The sequence below is a fragment of the Alosa alosa genome, chromosome 17 (assembly GCF_017589495.1).
Source record: "Alosa alosa isolate M-15738 ecotype Scorff River chromosome 17, AALO_Geno_1.1, whole genome shotgun sequence".
NCBI classification, from domain to species: domain Eukaryota; kingdom Metazoa; phylum Chordata; class Actinopteri; order Clupeiformes; family Clupeidae; genus Alosa; species Alosa alosa.
In genome coordinates this window covers 25,280,694-25,298,114 of record NC_063205.1, presented here as the reverse complement: position 1 = coordinate 25,298,114, position 17,421 = coordinate 25,280,694, and the positions used below count along the sequence as shown (strand labels likewise).

The window sequence follows — 17,421 nt, the reverse complement described above, 5'->3', positions numbered from 1 at the left end:
GAGGCGAGCACGCTAGCAAGGAAACTAAGACACATGGGTGCTAGTTATGTACTCAACTAGGTACCATTACACACACACACACACACACACACACACACACACACAGGCTAAATCACTGAAATCTGACCAGTCTTTGAAAATGGGAAGGAATTCATTATTTGCAACAGTTTGCCATTTTTAGAGATAAAACCAAAAGCAGAAGACCTTTAACACAATTCACTATTCTGATCGGTTTATCAGAAAAAAAGAAGGGGGAAAAAAAACACTTGTGGCAAAACAACATATTTTAATACAATTTTACTTTTTAATTCCAGCGAATTTCAGGTTTTCATCTTACTGGTTAAAACTGATTGGCAAACAGGGCATCATTGACCATGCTATTACTTGTGGACAGTTGTCAGTTCAAGGATATTTGTGTGGTCAATCCATACATTTAAAATACACTCTTGAAGGTTTTTATGGCACGAACTTAACACAGAAAGCCTGACATCCATCACATTACATTATTATAAACTTAATCCACAGAACAAATCATTAGTCACTGATAAGTCCCAAGCTGTAGAAATCTGAATTTCAGATACAAGCAATTTGTTATCATTAAGTTCCCTGAGAGAAAAGCTCTCTCTGTCTCTCACTCACACAAACAAACACACACACACACACACATACACGTGCATACAAACAGCCTCTTGGTGGGCTTAACTCTTGCAAAACATGCAGGTTTTTGATAAGCTCAAACAAACGCTGTCCTGTGACAAATCTCACATTTCCAAAGCATCAGAAATAGATATGATCTTAATATGTTGGACTGTATCTATGTACACTGTATTAGTTGTGAAAGTAAACAGACACAGAAAATGTTAGACTTGAGCTCTTCAGCTCCCATATGACCCCTGTCACTATGGTAGCCTTTTATGATATCATTGCAATCAGGAAGGGGAGAGTTTTGTTTTAAATCATGTCCTTTCTGTCAGGAACATTCAAATCATGTGCTTTTCTTTTTCAAAACCCAGATGCTTACAAAGTGTGAATTTGAGGAAGATTTGACAACCTCAAGACCAGCATTGAAGTCAATCTCACAGTTCCTGTTCAACAAAGCAGGGACCATATACACGACAAATCAGGCCTATTAGCACAACTCGAGAGTAAGAGAAAGTGCATCGGCCTAATAGTCTGTGTCTACAAAAAGGCACTTCTTCTGGAATGTTGAGAAGAAAACGATAGGTTGAAGCAACAGCCAAAACAAACTCATGTCCGAGAGAACAAACAAAACAAAAGCACCAACAAACACACAATAAAAAAAACCCTGCAGTGAGCCACCAAGATGTTCTCACACTCTGCCTTTTGTATTTAAAATAATCATTCTAATATAATATAATCAAGCCTTACAAAACGAGGCAGAGACCAAGATCCTCATTCACAAAATCAGGGTTCAGTTGTAAGCATCTAACTGATATGAAACCAACAATTCACAAGAAATACTATTTCAGTGTCCAGTGTTGATGTCTTGAGTGTGTGGTGGACAGGACACCAACATCTTGATCACAACGACACAGTAGACCGACAGACTAGGGGTGGGGGAGTGTGTATTGCTCACTGGAGTCTCATTAGTGCCCCCTGGTGGACTGGAATCATAGTGTCTCAGTAAATCCTGGTTACCACTTTGATGTCAAGATTTCTCCAGTTGCTGATTCATTCATATATTTCTTTCCCGCGTCCCCTTTTCATGCAGCATCCCAGCAGTCTGGGAAGACCATGTTTCTTGCCATTACTGTGTAGGTCACCTTGTATGTCTTTACGCTTCAGGGCTTGGAGGAGAAGCCCTTTGAAGTCCACGCCTCACTCCGTTCAAAAACCTGACCCCTGCTCCAACCTCACCCAGCTAATCCCCCTCTCTTAAGACACAGAGAGAGAGAGAGAGAGAGAGAGAGAGAGAGAGAGGAGTGAGCCAGAGAGGGAGGAAGGAAGGGAAGGATGAGGGGAGGAGAGATGAAAAAGGAGAAGTGGTTCTTTTCTCCTCCGTGACCTCCTCACACACGCTCCGAGGTGGATTCCTTGCTGACCCGTCGTCTGGGGAAGAGGCGCCGCTTCAGGAGGATCAACTGAGAGAGAGAGAGAGAGAGAGAGAGAGAGAGAGAGAGAGAGAGAGAGAGAGAGAGAGAGAGAGAGAGAGAGAGAGAGAGAGAGAGAGAGAGAGAGAGAGAGAGAGAGAGAGAGAGAGAGAGAGAGAGAGAGAGAGAGAGAGAGGGGATTGTAAGAGAGGAGGAAATAAAGAAAGATGAGGCAAGGCAAAGCTTCACTTGAGGAACTGAAAGCCTGAACTGAAAGGAACACAACATGTTTTTTCTTAAAAAACCCCTCACACCTACTGTATCACTGTGTGGATCACTAAAGGAAGGGGAATATAACTAAACCAGCATTGGTCTTGTCAGCATTTAGTCTATCAGATGAACTCAAGCCAACAGCGGGGCTTCACCGGGTACACAATTGCAGCGCTGCGTTCACACGGTGTAAAAATGGTTTTAGATCTGGTGTAGCCAGTTCCACTGATTACAACAGCGGCGCTCGGGAGAGCAGTGAGGGGTTAGGTGCCTTACTCAAGGGCACTTCAGCCGTGCCTACTGGTCGGGGTTCGAACCGGCAACCCTCCGGTAACAAGTCCGAAACGCTAACCAGTAGGCCACGGCTGCCCCAAAAAGCCTGTGGCCTGCCAGTTAGCCCTCTTAACAAATTAATCAGACGCTGGTTTTGTTTCTTGATTAATTTATCAGGGGACTAAGCTTGAGTTCATCTGATAGATATACTGGTGCTAATTTTGTTGTTTATCAGATTAACTCAAGCTTATTCCCCAAACAAATTAATCAGACAACACAAACAACACCAGTCTATCAGATGAACTCAAGCTTATTATTCCCAAAACAAATTAATCAGACAACACAAACAGCACCGGTCTATCAGATGAACTCAGTGTGTTGTGTCCCCTAATAAATGTAAGCCCTGCAAAGTATTGGGCTTCACACACATTCCTTCCTATCAGAGAGAGAGACGGCGTACCAGCCCCAAAGGCTGAGACAGACATGAGCCTTTTGTGTGTGTGTGTGTGTGTGTGTGTATGTGTATACCAGTAAGGATGCATCAGCCCCTAAGGCTGATCCAGACATGAGACTCTATGGGAATCAGAGTGGGAGAAATGTAACCCTGCTGTAACCCTGCTCGACAGCACCTCCAAATTGCATGAGTGTCTTTGTGTTTGTGTTTGTGTGTGTGTGTATTAATACGGAGAACTAGAGGCTGAGCCAGACACGGACCTTTATGGGGATCAGAGATGGAGAAATCTAACCCTGCTCTATGCAACCTCCGGATCGCAAGTGTGTGTGTGTGTGTGTGTGTGTGTGTGTGTGTGTGTGTGTGCCCGCACATACTAGTAAAGATGTGTCAGTCCTAGATGCTGAGCCAGACATTAGCCTTTATGGGCATCAGAAATGGAGAAATGTAACCCTGCTCTATGGCAACTCAGAATAGCAAGAGGATACACAAGTCAGCACCCTCATTAGTGGGGTATCTTAAGGCATCTTAAAATAAAGAGAGGAGACAGAGAGAGTGATTACTCTGGACATAAATATCAACGTTTTGTCAGAGTAATACGAAGAATGTTGTAATATCAAGCGACACAGGACAAGATTTTGATACAGCCCTACAAAGTCGATCTGAGTGATATACGTAAAGTGTAGTCGCTTGCCAAATGGTGTTCTTATGTTATGTTAAAAAGGCTCCTTCTCTGGCCTGGCATCAGGCTCTCAACTGGAGACAGGAAAGCCAAACGGTGGCCATTGGTTACTGAAGGTGTAAACTGATATCTAACCAAGTCTAATAATCTTATATTAAGATAAAAAAATCTAGTTGGTATTGTTTTTAGTGTAAAGATACTTACTTTGAGCTTTCTCATACAATTATTTGACTTAAAATAAGTCAAAATCTTCTTGAATTAAGACATAAAACAAGTAAAATTATTTGTCCATGGGGTAAGTAAATATATCTTAATATAAGATTATTACACTTGGTTAGATTTCATGTTTTGCAGTGTAAAAGACAAGGTTAGACAAATAAAGGGAAAAACCCCCAAAACAATGGTTATAACTATTGGAGTTCTGCAGCGGGCATTCTTCTTAGGGCTGGCAGTGTGTTATGTGCAGAGCGGATTGGGATGCCATGATGTCACGTTCCACTGACCTGTTCAGCAAAGAAGGACATGACGGTGAAGACGACCAGTGTCACCAACACACAGTGGGTCCAGAACTTCAGTTTGTCCCTGTACACACGCCTGAGACAAAACACACACACACACACACACACACACACACAGACAATTACAATTACATTACAGCAATGTTCAGTCATTATTTACTTTTACTGTTTCTGCTACAGTGTATACCGATTATCCTCTAAACTAAACCACTAAGTGTGTGTGTGTTCTGGACATAAATATCAACGTTTGTCAGAGTAATAATGAAGAATGTTGTAATATCGGCGACTGGGACAATTTTTTGATACAGCCCTACAAAGTCGATCTGAGTGATATACGTAAAGTGTAGTCAAAGCTTGCCAAATGGTGTTCTTATGTTATGTTAAAGGTCCTTCTCTGGCCTGGCATCAGGCTCTCAACTGGAGACAGGAAAGCCAAACGGTGGCCATTGGTTACTGAAGGTGTAAACTGATATCTAACCAAGTCTAATAATCTTATATTAAGATAAAAAAAAAATCTAGTTGGTATTGTTTTAGTGTAAAGATACTTACTTTGAGCTTTCTCATACAATTATTTGACTTAAAATAAGTCAAAATCTTCTTGAATTAAGACATAAAACAAGTAAAATTATTTGTCCATGGGGTAAGTAAATATATCTTAATATAAGATTATTACACTTGGTTAGATTTCATGTTTTGCAGTGTAAAAGACAAGGTTAGACAAATAAAGGGAAAAACCCCCAAAACAATGGTTATAACTATTGGAGTTCTGCAGCGGGCATTCTTCTTAGGGCTGGCAGTGTGTTATGTGCAGAGCGGATTGGGATGCCATGATGTCACGTTCCACTGACCTGTTCAGCAAAGAAGGACATGACGGTGAAGACGACCAGTGTCACCAACACACAGTGGGTCCAGAACTTCAGTTTGTCCCTGTACACACGCCTGAGACAAAACACACACACACACACACACACACACACACACAGACAATTACAATTACATTACAGCAATGTTCAGTCATTATTTACTTTTACTGTTTCTGCTACAGTGTATACCGATTATCCTCTAAACTAAACCACTAAGTGTGTGTGTTGAATTCCTCTGAAATGGCATAATATTCCCCAACTACTGGGCATTGGAGTGAACTTGTGACGAGTTGGCATCGTGCCCAGAGAGAATGGCATGGCAGTAGGGGTGGTGATGTCGCCCGCTGAGACTAGGTGATGGAGAGGCAAGGTGACATCATCAACAGACGCCGAGGTGCCACCGTGACCTCTTCACCTCCCTGACAGGATGGGCACACTCAGAGCAAAGAGTGATTACTTACACACTTTCTTTTACACAAGCACTGCTCTACACACACACACGCACACGCACGCACACACACACACACACACACACACAGATCTTTCATTGTCTCATACACCAAACCCCACCCACACCCAACTCGACCTCTTCGCTAACCACATCCCCGACATGACAAACTCCACTGCCTTAACGGTTCATGGGGAGGGCGTCAGGTTATTTCTGTCCATTGCTGGGCAGCTCGGAGGCCTTTGGCTCTCTTTAAGATCCGGCTATCCGAGCAGATTTGGAACGCATAAATAGAGCGGCCGTGCGGATCCCTTCCTGGTCGACGTCCAGTAAATACTGACGAGCCCTGGTCTCTTCTTTCCCTTCTGCGTGATGACAGGCAGAAACACTCATAAGCCTCACCAGACAAAAGGAGAGACACAAACAAACCATAAATCACTCGTTCCCTTTATCTAGCTGTCTCTAACACAAACACACACGAATAGACATGCTCACACACACACGTACACATGCACACACACACACACACACACACACTGAATAGACACACACATAGTACACGTACACATGCACACACACACACATGCACACACACACACACATGCACACACACACACATAAACACACACACTGAATAGACTTTCCATGGGAGTGCCATCTAAAGAAAATGTTGGGGCCACTGACGATATTGCTGTCACTACATAATAAGACTAATTGCTACCGTTCTACTGCTGTTGTGCACAGTAGCTAATCCGAGCTGCTGGACAAACTACGCGAGACCCTTACTGACTTGTTTATGTTTCTGCACATGCTTGTGTGGCTCAGTCAACAGGGTTAGGAGCTACAGTACCAGCACCAGGCCATGGGTGTGACAGACACCACACACAGCTGGGAGAAGAAGAGGTGTGTCCCACACAGCTCAGCTCACTTGTTTGCTTTTAAGTTTTCAATCATGACATAGCCACCAAAATAAAGGCTTTTTATATTATTTTCTTTCTGAAAGAAAAGTTCCTTGGATTTTCTTTTTCCTTCAACTATTGAGTTCCCGACATCAAAAAGCACCTTTGAATATTTGATTTTTTGAACTTCCGAGCACTTTGGGCTCTCTCTTTGAGAGGCTTTGTGTCTGGCTTTGGATGAAAGATGCTTAGAGGGATGTGTGTGAAATGTGGAATGTGGACTGTGGAATGTGAGGGACACATGCTGTGATCATCTGGTTATTGTAAGTCAGGTAAGCTCCGGTGTGGGCATAGAGAGACAGTGCTGCTTAAACAGAGCTCTCAGTCTAGGACAAGGCTTAAAGGGGCCATGTGTAGTATTTGGTTTTGTTTGAAATATCCAAAACGATCTAAAAATAGCAACAGAATGTGAAGAAATAGCCATTTTGACATCATGTCCAAAACACCCTTGCTCTGTGTTAGCGTGACAAGCCAAAGACAGTCTTGTAGTAGTACTTTGTTCCTCAATGACACTGTATCATACACAATGGAAGTCAATGGACGCGTGCCGCTGTAAATGTAACAATGCGTCCAAGACAACTGGAACCCTACAGAATTCTACATAGAGCTCCTTTAATTCATGTACAGGAAGCCGCCCCTGGAAATGGGTTATTACAATTAGCCAATATCTAGCCTATAGCTAAAGGGGAGCTATGGGGTAACTGGAACAACCCACTTCCATTGAATTATGCTAAGCTAGGCTAATGGCATCAAACTGGGTTATTGCACGGAGAAAAGACAAGGGTATGTACCCTCTTATCTAATTCTGGGGTAGATGGCAAATAAGCTCATTTCTAAAAATGTTGGTGTGTTCTTTTAAGTGTTTGCCTTGCGGTCCTGCTGTCCTACCATTCCTGTAGCTCACGCATGTGGAGGAAGCGGTTGCGGTACTCCCTGGGCAGCTCAAACTGGGAGGGCAGAGGGAACATGGACTCGTAGAAGTCCCTCAAGACGGCCTTCACAGTCCCCGCGTCCTTATGGCTGTGGTCAATGTTGTCATTCAGACAGATGAACTTCCTAAACAGACACAACACAATTCACACATAGTTACATAATACATACATATATTTAAGGTTTATACTAAAGCACACCACACCATATAATACCTCTGCTAAACTCAACACACCACAACACAAGACAACATAATCACAGATTAACTCCAGTCTTAATTGATCTGTAGGTGTATAAATATTATTCAATGGGTAATAAGTATATAAATACTCCAATGGGTATATAAATAGTGAAAAAGCTCTTTAAAGGACACCTAAATCCCACAAGGACCCCATTACCTTGGGTTCTTCCTGATATCGTCCAGCTGTCCCACCACGTGAGACACGTTAGTGCGCACCATCTTAAAGGCAATCTCCTCCTCGCCCATGATCTCGAACCTGGACAGGACAGAGTTCAGGTTAACACACAAGTTAACACACAAACAGGTTAACACATGGGGTCTACACATGTGCTTTTACTGTATGAGCACAAGACAAGGCAAGGCAAGTTTATTTATATAGCGTATTTCCAACACAGAGGCAATTCAATGTGCTTTACATAAATAAAAGTAAAGAACGGCAAATAGTAAATAGAAGTTAGCTTATAACAGGACAATAGCTTAGACAAATAGCTTTAGAAAAACACATAGTGTTTAGTACATAACATAGAATTAGGCGTAACAATGCAGGGTTAATCTGGTAAAAGAAAGTTCACTTGGGGTGTGCTATATCGTATTATCCATGACATGCTGCTATATTGGGTCTTTTACGTTTTTCTTTTTTGGTTCTCAAGACTGTATGCTGACGTGACCTAAAAGATAGTGTTGAATCGCCCATTCCTGACAGTGCTCAAAGCCAGTGATGAAGCGGGGTGGGCTTACTTGTACTTGTTCTGGTCCCTGAAGGCCTTGTGGATGCGCTCTGTGATGGGCTTGCAGTTAACCACCAGGCCTTTGGTGACTGGAGGCTGTGAAGCAAGGTCAGAGCTTGCGTTATTAAACTGGTTCACAATAAAATATTAGAAACAGGAAGTGTGAAATAAGTGTAAATCAAGAAGTGTAAATCGTATACGATTCCTATAATATCTATAAGATTTCTACAATATTTTGTCCCAAAATATTATACGATTCTTATAGTTATTTTTTGTAAGGGCATGTTTGCGCTAAGGATTTTGCTCATGGTACATAAGTTATTAACTTGCTATTAGAGCACACAAAGAGCTGTACGCTGTTTGCCCAACTGAGATGTGCTTGCTATACGTTGCTTGTTATATTGCGACTGCTACAGGTGGTCCAGTCGTGCAGTGCCCAGGTATACCTGCTAAGGCAGCTACCGTAATTTCCTGACTATTACTCAAGGTTCATACATTGATTTTGCAGAATGAAACATCTACCAATATGTGCCTGTGATAAAATAAAAACCAAACTTATATGCAGAATGTCTTCAGCCATGAGGTTAATACATGGGACTGGGCTATACATGGGAATACATTTCTGTTCTTCATCATACTTTATGATTAAAGCACGATCTGATTCTGATTCATTGGGCTCCAATTTCCATAAAATACTGTCCTGTGGTTTATAAGTATAAGTAAGTATAGTATAAGTATATATATACTCTTTTGATCCTGTGAGAGAAATTTGGTCTCTGCATTTATACCAATCCGTGAATTAGTGAAACACACTCAGCACACAGTGAACACACAGTGAGGTAAAACACACACTAATCCTGACGCAGTGAGCTGCCTGCTACAGCGGCGCTTGGGGAGAAGTGAGGGGTTAGGTGCCTTGCTCAAGGGCACTTCAGCCGTTGCTACTTGTCGGGGTTCGAACCGGCAACCCTCCGGTTACAAGTCCGAAGCCTTAAACAGTAGGCCACAGCTGCCCCAATACACAATGCGGCTAACACACAGGAAATGACTGTATAGCTAGCTCACCATGCTGGGGTCGTAGTATGCCTCCTGGGTAGGGCTGATCTGGTGCAGGCCTGTCAGGTTTGTGGGGAGGGTCTTAGAGCAGTTAATCAGCATCTGTTCCAGACCAGTCAGGTCCTAAATAAATAAAATAACACAAATAAAACAATAAAAACACTCAAACGTGACCAGTCAGAAAACTGTCAGAAACACACAGTTCCATGGAAAATGGACCACTGACTCAAAGAACTCAAAGACATTAGAAAAAAACAAGAAATGAAGTCTCAAAACTAAATGCAGAATGAACATATTTCTTTCATGCTTATTTTAACATGTAAAAATATAAAAAAATAATGGAAATACACTTTAAGAACAATTTCCCACCTGTTCACCCACATGTTAGATAACATGTAAATAAACACAATAAACAAACAAACTAGATGTACGCATAGCGGTACAAAATATGACCGCCGCTCAGTCCTGGACATCCTTTCTGCGAAAATAAATCACATTAATCAATTTGTCCATCTTTTACTCCACCCCCCACTCTTGAAACTTTTGTGTATGCTTGTTTGGCATGCCTGTGTGTGTGTGTGTGCGGCTGCACAGAAAGTAGCCTACTGGCGCTGAAAAGGTGAAAAGATTGTAGAATAGCCAAAGAAGTTGTAGCATTGTTATAAAACCTTTAAAATCTCTAAACAATCACAAGTAGGGCAGTTCATCACAGTTCATCCATTGCAACTGGATTGATGAAAGGTCACTTACACCTATAGGCTACATTGTATTTGGGAAAAGCAAAAGGTATCAGCATAATGTTATATTTTTATTTATTTATGTATGTATGTATGTATGTATGTATGTATGTATTTATTTATTTATTAATAAACAAAAACATCTCTGTCAGTTCCATGCCGTTTTCAACAGCTATCAAAAACAAAGGTCATTTTTTGGATAGATTGATTTTTTGTGAATGTTTCTTCTTTTGCATAAGATTTTAGTCATCTTTAGTTCATGTGATACTTTATTGTCAATGCACAAATTAAGTAACAGTAGTCTGAAACGAAATGCTGTTTTACATCTAACCAGTGGTGCAAATAACTGACATGTCCAAATGGGCCTTGATGAAATCGTTAAGCTAGACTGTTCATACACATTTTAACGAGCCAAAGTTGAAGAGCTGTTGTCCGTTGTTGTTCGTGCAAATATAGGCTGATTCATGTTCCCTTGCATTGTATAACTGAGGTCCATGGCTTGTCTGGCTTTCACCAGACCAAGCTCAATCTTTTAAGAAATCAAAAAATAAATAGTGGGCAGATCAGGCTGGTTTCACCCAGCCTAGTTCATAGGCGCCCGATATTGTTTAATTTTCCGATCGAGATATCCACGCTCTGGCTATTCTAAATGCAAAAATGCATCAGGGAGTTATGACAAAACTGTAACTAACAAACTAGATTCTAATAGAAAGCTGAAAGCTTCCCTAAGCTACAGGTAGGCCTATAAGGTAGGCCCATTTACAACATAAATTGTCAATCAATAGGCTATGCTGGCGACACAAATAAAATCTCCTTTGGAAACCAATGGCTTACACCTTACAGTATCAAGCAGACTTAAACTGCCATATCGTGCGAAAGGTTGTATAAATAAAATTCACGCAGCTCCATGAGTCAAGGAAAGCGCGAATGAATAAACAAGCAGCGTACCTGCAGGCTGAGGGGCAGCTCGTGGATGCGCGTGGCCAGCGTGCGGATCTCGCGGTCGGACAGCACGCCGGAGTGGTCGGTGTCGATCTCGTCGAACACCTGCGAGACGTTGAGGTGCTGCAGGGCGCTCATGAGGAAGTAGAAGTAGGAGAAGGCGAACTGCATGTCCTCGGAGTGACGCACGCGGTGAGACGACGTCTTATCAAACTCCTTAGGGAAGCTGAGGGGGAGAGAGGCACATTACATGGACAGAAAGGGTGTAGATAGTGTGTGAGTGCGTGAAAGAGAGATCGAGAGAGAGAGAGAGAGAGAGACACAAAGTGAGAGAAACAAAGTATTAGAAAACAAAGAAAATCAAGTGTTAGAGAAAGAGAAAGAAGCACAGAGAGGGCGAGAATGTGTGTGTGTGTGTGTGTGTGTGTGTGTATGTATGTGTGTGTGTGTGAGTATGTACGGGTGTGTGTGTTTGTGTATATGTGAGTGAGTGAGAGGTATATGGTTTTCAATGCCACAGTTAAGTACTACAGCTGGTGCTGACCTATCCGACAACCTACAAAATTGTAATGCCACAGACACATCAATCCTTGTGAATTGCTATGCTGTACTATGCAGTCCATGTACTCATAGACAAGTGTTACAGAGCGAAGTTGAGCTGGACAGTGCTCTTGACCAGTGCTTTTGACGTCAGTCTTGTGATTGGTCCTTACACATCTTGGAGTTCCTGCATGATGAGCCGGTCAATCATGTGGGGCATGTGGGCGGGCACTTTGCGTGATGTAAAGCCAAACTGGCCATTCAGGAGCTTGTTGACGTAGCGCAGGGAGTCAGCGAAGGTGTCCTGCAGCTTCCGACCGATGGCATCGCTGTCTGTAGCGTACTGCAGCTCCGCCTCCAGACGTTCCCCTTCCTGTAGAGGAAATGTTTCAAAATAAAAGACCTGTTCTGCTGGGGACACACTGATGAATAGTGTCAAAGTGAAGTCCTATATTCCACCACACATAGAAAACCATATAATATGTATTTGAAATGGGATACTGATTTGTCCGATTTTGTTTTCAAATAAATGAAAAACGCTTCAAAAACTACTCTGGTGTAAAATCCCAGACTAATGTGTCTCTGAGACTTGGCTAAATCAATACTGGACAATGGAAATCCAGTATAACTGCATCAAAACATAATGGTAATATGTTTATTTGCATCAACTTTGGGCTGAGATGGAAACCCTGTGAAAAAGGTCACCTCCAGCAAGTCCAGGAAGTACTCCTCTCCCACGACAGGAAGCCCAAGTTTGGATCCAAATGCCCACATGGACCCAGGTTCAAGTCTGACTCATGGTTATTTTCCAGTCCCACCCCATCTCTCTCTCTCCCACTTGCTCCCTGACAATATTCACTGTACTATCTAAATAAAGGCAATAAAACAAATACATTTGTTCTACTAAATAAAAAATAAAAAAAGGTCACCTCCAGCAGGTCCTGGAAGTACTTCCTCCTCTCCCACGGCAGGAATCCTCGGTCAGAGTTGACATAGTGCTGGAGCCTCCTGCCGATGGGGGGACCCTGGTCTCCCGCCGCCTCTCTCCCCAGCTCTCCCTTCCCTTTAGCGACGGAACCCATCAGAGTGCTGAGCAGTTTGGATGTCAGTGGCTTCTCTGTGGGCAACCGCTCACCTTCCACTAAGCGGTCTGGAGGCTTGTCATCGATTGGAATAGGAACAAGGGTCACCTGAGGTTTCTTCTCTGTCTCTTTGTCCCCTTCTCCTGCCCTCTTCCTCTTCTCTTCCTCCTCTTCCTCTGTTCCCTCCTTCGCCTCTCCTTCGTTTCTCTTCACTCTTTCTTTCTTCTCCTCCTCCTGCTCATCCTTCCTCTCCGCCTCTCCTCCGCCCTCTCTCTCCTCCGGCTCCATGTCTTTATAGGGTTTGCTCTGTGGCTTGCCGTCAGACTGCGCGGGTTCTGGGATGTCACCGTTGCCATGGAGAGCGTACTGAGGCTGGTCCTTGAACGACGCCAGGAGGGTTGACTTAGTGAGGTTATAACCCTTCATAGTGATGTCCCCAGTGTCCAGCTTCTCCTGCAGGAGGTGAAGCTCGTACCGAACTTCCACTGGCAAGAGGGAGATATTTAGCGCAGGCACCTCCACAGCCACCTCTGGCTGGCTGACCGGCTTCTTCCTGATTTTAGGACCCCGTTTGTCCTCCGGGATGTCGGAAAACTGCACGTCGGGCTCAGGAGTCGGGGCGGTGGGCTTGGCCTCCTTGGCCTTCTCGTCGCTGCCGCCACCGCCGCGCGCGCTTTCGGAAGTGTTGACGCGGGGAATCTCGCGCGTATCCACGGAGACGGAGAAAGCCATGGCGAAGTGGCTGTCGTCGGAGGTCTGGAAGGTGATGTTGTAGTGGACCTGTGTAGCGTTGTGACCGGGGAACAGCAGCAGGTGGATGGTCTTCCACTTGTTGGCCACGCTGGTGTGGCGGACCACCACGTTATCACCCACCTGCAGCAGACACACACACACACACACAGAACACTATGTCAGCTTCACCCAGGAGCACTTTACACGACACTATAACAACACTATCATTTCTTAAACTGTTTTTCTGCATGTGTTAGTGCTGTGTGCAGTGTTTGTAGTGTGTGTGTGTGTGTGTGTGTGTGTGTGTGTGTGTGTGTGTGTGTGTTGTGTCTGTGTGTCTCATGTAAGCCAGACACAAAAAGCTGAAGTATAGGCCAGATCTCTCCCTGTGTGTGTGTGTTTGTGTGTGTGTTTGTCTGGTTCTAACGCTGACGCAGTGAGGCAGTTCAGAGAATCTAAAGTAGGGTCGAATCTCCCCCTTTGCATATCTGTGGTGTATGTGTGTGTGAGTGTGAGTGTGAGTGTGACTGTGAATGTCTGAATCTGTTAACGCTGATACAATGAGCCAGTCTAAAAAAGCTAAAGTAGGGTCGGCCTTTGGCCTGTGATATGTGTGTGTGTGTGTGTGTGTGTGTGTGTGTGTGTGTGTGTGTGTGTGTGTGTTTGGACCTGGGCCTCAGACACGCGGTGAGCCAGTCCAGAGAAGCTAAAGTAGGGTCGGATCTCCCCCTGGGGAAGAGAGTAGTGTGTCTGGTTCCTCATGAGGTTAACACGATACAGCTCATCAAAGTGATCTGCACACAAACACAAACACACACACACAGAAGTGTTAAAACATGGTTAAATTAATAGAAGAAATCATAAAACAATTCTTTGTGAAATATATTATTATGCATTAATATCACATGAATGTATTCACTATATACAACACCCTTCATACAAATTGTCATACGGAAACATATTTCATATATAAACATGGCAAATAATCATATAGAGGTAGTTAAAGGTTTAATAGCAGGATGGAGATTTCCCATCTCTCTCTCTCTCTCTGATATTCAATCACAAGCCCTCAGTGTGGAGAAGTAAGTGCTGTCTCTCTCTCTCTCTGTCTCTTTCTCTCTCCCTCCCTCCCTCTCTCCCTCCCTCCCTCTTTCTCTCTCTCTCACCTTCTCCGCAGTCCCCCACGTCGAAGCTGCAGGACAGCACGTTGCAGGCCTGGTCGCAGAATTTGTCAGCCAGCCAGGAGTTGGCGCAGCCCTGGTTGCAGAAGGTGACCCCGCCGATGCCACCCAGCCCACCGGGGAACTGCCAGGGCTGCCCAGCGACCGCACCCCCCGGGCCCACCGGCACACCCGCCACGAACCGGCTGTTGCTGCCTGTGCCTGGAGGAGAGAGGGGAGGAGGGAGAGATGAGCATGGTGTGTGTGTGTGTGTGTGTGTGTGTGTGTGTGTGTGTGTGTGTGTGTGTGTGTGTGTGTGTGTGTGTGTGTGTGTGGGGGGTTTGGTGTGTGTGTGTGTCTGTGTGTGTTTGTGTGTGTGTGTATGTGTGTGGTGGGACTTTGATGTGTGTGTGTGTGTGTGTGTGGTGGGACGTTGATGTGTGTGTGTGTGTGTGTGTGTGTGTGTGTGTGAGACTTTGGTGTGTGTATGTGTGTATGTGTGCGTGTGTGTGTGTGTGTGTGTGCGTGCTGTGTGTGTGTGTGTGTGTGTGTGTATGTGCGTGCTGTGTGTACAAAATTGTGCGGATAAGTTCTATAAAACAGATAATATTGTGGAGTGGACGAGAGGTAGTTGAGCTCACCCAGACAGTCCCCGCCGTCCCAGTCGCATGCGGAGTTGTTGCAGGCTTTGTCGCAGTAGCCATCTTTGATCCAGGAGCCAGGGCAACCCTCAGCACAGTTAGGAACTGGCCACGTCAGATACACCTGCAGGGGGCGCCGGACAGATGGTTCAGCACTGACCTTCATATCAAACCACTGAGGGATGGCCAGCATGCTTCTTACTAGAGTGGCGGAACACTTCAGAAACTCACGGTAAAGCAGAACTGACCTACTTTTAAAGTATATCGGTACTTACTTTTTGATTTTACACTGGCTTTTGCTATGTCTGTGTTGATTGAAGTATTTATCTATCTATCTATCTGTGTATGTGTGTGTGTGTGTGTGTGTGTGTGTGTGTGTGTGTGTGTACATTGATGTGCAATTATGTGCAGTGAAGAGCAGGAGCTACTATATTGGTCCTTTTCTCAGTGTGCATATTATCCACACTACTGTATCCACAAAACATACGGTAGCTCACGCACACACACACACAGTGAACAATGAACATTAGGACACTTTCTTAGGGCTGACATTGCAACACCTTTGACCGCAATGCAAAGATGGGTTTTCTTTTTAGGATTGGAAGTCTGAAACACCTTTTTGAGTGAATACCATTTCTCTCTCTCTCTCTCTCTCTCACCTTCTGTCCCTTGGAGTGGCTGTAGAAGTCGTCGGGCCAGACGTCCTTCCCGAACATGACGTCGTCATTGAGGTAGATGAACTTCTGCGAGAGGCCAGGGATGCGGTGGAGGTGCGTCTCGATGGAAGGAGAACTGAAGGTGGGGAGGTGGCTCTGGTTCTGGAAGATGTCCTGGGAACACACACATTTATATAATAACGCTGCAAATCATTTGGCTATTTTAATGCTATGGGCAGCAAGATCCTAACACCGCCGCTGGAGCAAGGTTGATGTTGTGAAACCCTGCGCACGCGCATTTCTGCCTGCATAGATGCCCGATAAGTAGCCAAAAAGGTTGCAATATGGCCGCCGAGTGGAGGGACTTGCCTAAAAGGACTTTGCTACAGGGCAGTCAGACCCTGGCATGCAGTCAGGACACATGGGAAGCACAAACATAGCTCCCGCACACCTCGCCATAGCTTCAGTTTTTGCTGGTCGTTGTTTTGCTAATTGTCAATAAGCAACAGACACGTTTACAGGTATCTAGATTTTAAACAGATTTTTTTTTGTGCGTTTCTTTTTTTTTAACCGCGTTTACATAGCATTTAAAGAATCCACAGAATCCAACGTTTTAAGAAATGTTCTTTTTGGAGAGCGTTTTAAAAAAATATCCATTTGAAGGAACTACAACACTGTTTATGTATAAAGGAAAGGCCCAAATGCATAACAATATGCGTTTATAAAAATATTTCAATATGTGTATACGACCCCTGAATGTTACAAAACAATGCGAGGGCATATCCTGAGCATAGTCTAACACCCCTAACGGAGTTCAACCTTAGAGAGGTCTTTTTTTTAAGTAGTATGTGGATTGAAGAATGGCTCAATTAATCTCTGAGCAGATCTACAGTGCTACATAAATAAAGATGGCCTGCTAGCACACAAACAATTATAATAATCATCATAAAGCAAAAGGTTAAAGTTCACCTGATGTGTAACCACAGAAATGCGGGGGTTGTCCAGGTTGAGCCAGGACGGGATCTGCCCATTGGTCACGATGAAGATGTGCCGCACCCAGGGAGCGTGTTTCTCCACGGAGCGCAGCGAATAGCGGAGCTCTTCGTTATCCTCGAAGCGGCTCGCCGAAACGTCCTCATCCTGCTTGGACTGGCAAGAGGAAGAGGATGGACACGGTCAGTTCACAAGAGATGAACAAAGAGAGACAGACAGAGACACAACTGCTGAATTCAAGCTTTTCCACCAAACTCAAATTGAGAAGTGCTGCTTCATCAGAACTTATACATCACTCTAATGTAAAAAGGATTTCTGTTACAAACTCCATGAGATTTCGTTGTCTTTGTACTTGTACTCTGCACAATGACAATAAAGTTAAATCTAATCTAATCTTCTTTCGCTATGAAACATGGCAAAAGTGATGTGTGAAAATGATTATCCCTTAGGAACATGAATGGATGAATG

General features: G+C 44.0%; 1 protein-coding gene across 1 annotated transcript in view; it reads right to left on the bottom strand.

Annotated features, from left to right (window-relative positions):
- Positions 1 to 282: 282 nt before the first annotated feature.
- gnptab (N-acetylglucosamine-1-phosphate transferase subunits alpha and beta) overlaps positions 283 to 17,421 on the bottom strand; it is a 27,064-nt gene continuing 9,925 nt past the window's right edge. Inside the window, exons 9-22 of the mRNA XM_048267396.1 lie at positions 16,930 to 17,109; positions 15,964 to 16,134; positions 15,305 to 15,428; positions 14,670 to 14,885; positions 14,173 to 14,297; positions 12,619 to 13,644; positions 11,863 to 12,062; positions 11,156 to 11,375; positions 9,480 to 9,593; positions 8,425 to 8,510; positions 7,844 to 7,942; positions 7,404 to 7,571; positions 5,094 to 5,184; positions 283 to 2,102 (exon numbers count right to left, since the gene is read on the bottom strand). Of these exons, the coding sequence (XP_048123353.1) occupies positions 2,031 to 2,102; positions 5,094 to 5,184; positions 7,404 to 7,571; positions 7,844 to 7,942; positions 8,425 to 8,510; positions 9,480 to 9,593; positions 11,156 to 11,375; positions 11,863 to 12,062; positions 12,619 to 13,644; positions 14,173 to 14,297; positions 14,670 to 14,885; positions 15,305 to 15,428; positions 15,964 to 16,134; positions 16,930 to 17,109 (2,892 nt within the window). The 3' untranslated portion in view covers positions 283 to 2,030. The remainder of the gene's footprint in view (positions 2,103 to 5,093; positions 5,185 to 7,403; positions 7,572 to 7,843; positions 7,943 to 8,424; positions 8,511 to 9,479; positions 9,594 to 11,155; positions 11,376 to 11,862; positions 12,063 to 12,618; positions 13,645 to 14,172; positions 14,298 to 14,669; positions 14,886 to 15,304; positions 15,429 to 15,963; positions 16,135 to 16,929; positions 17,110 to 17,421) is intronic.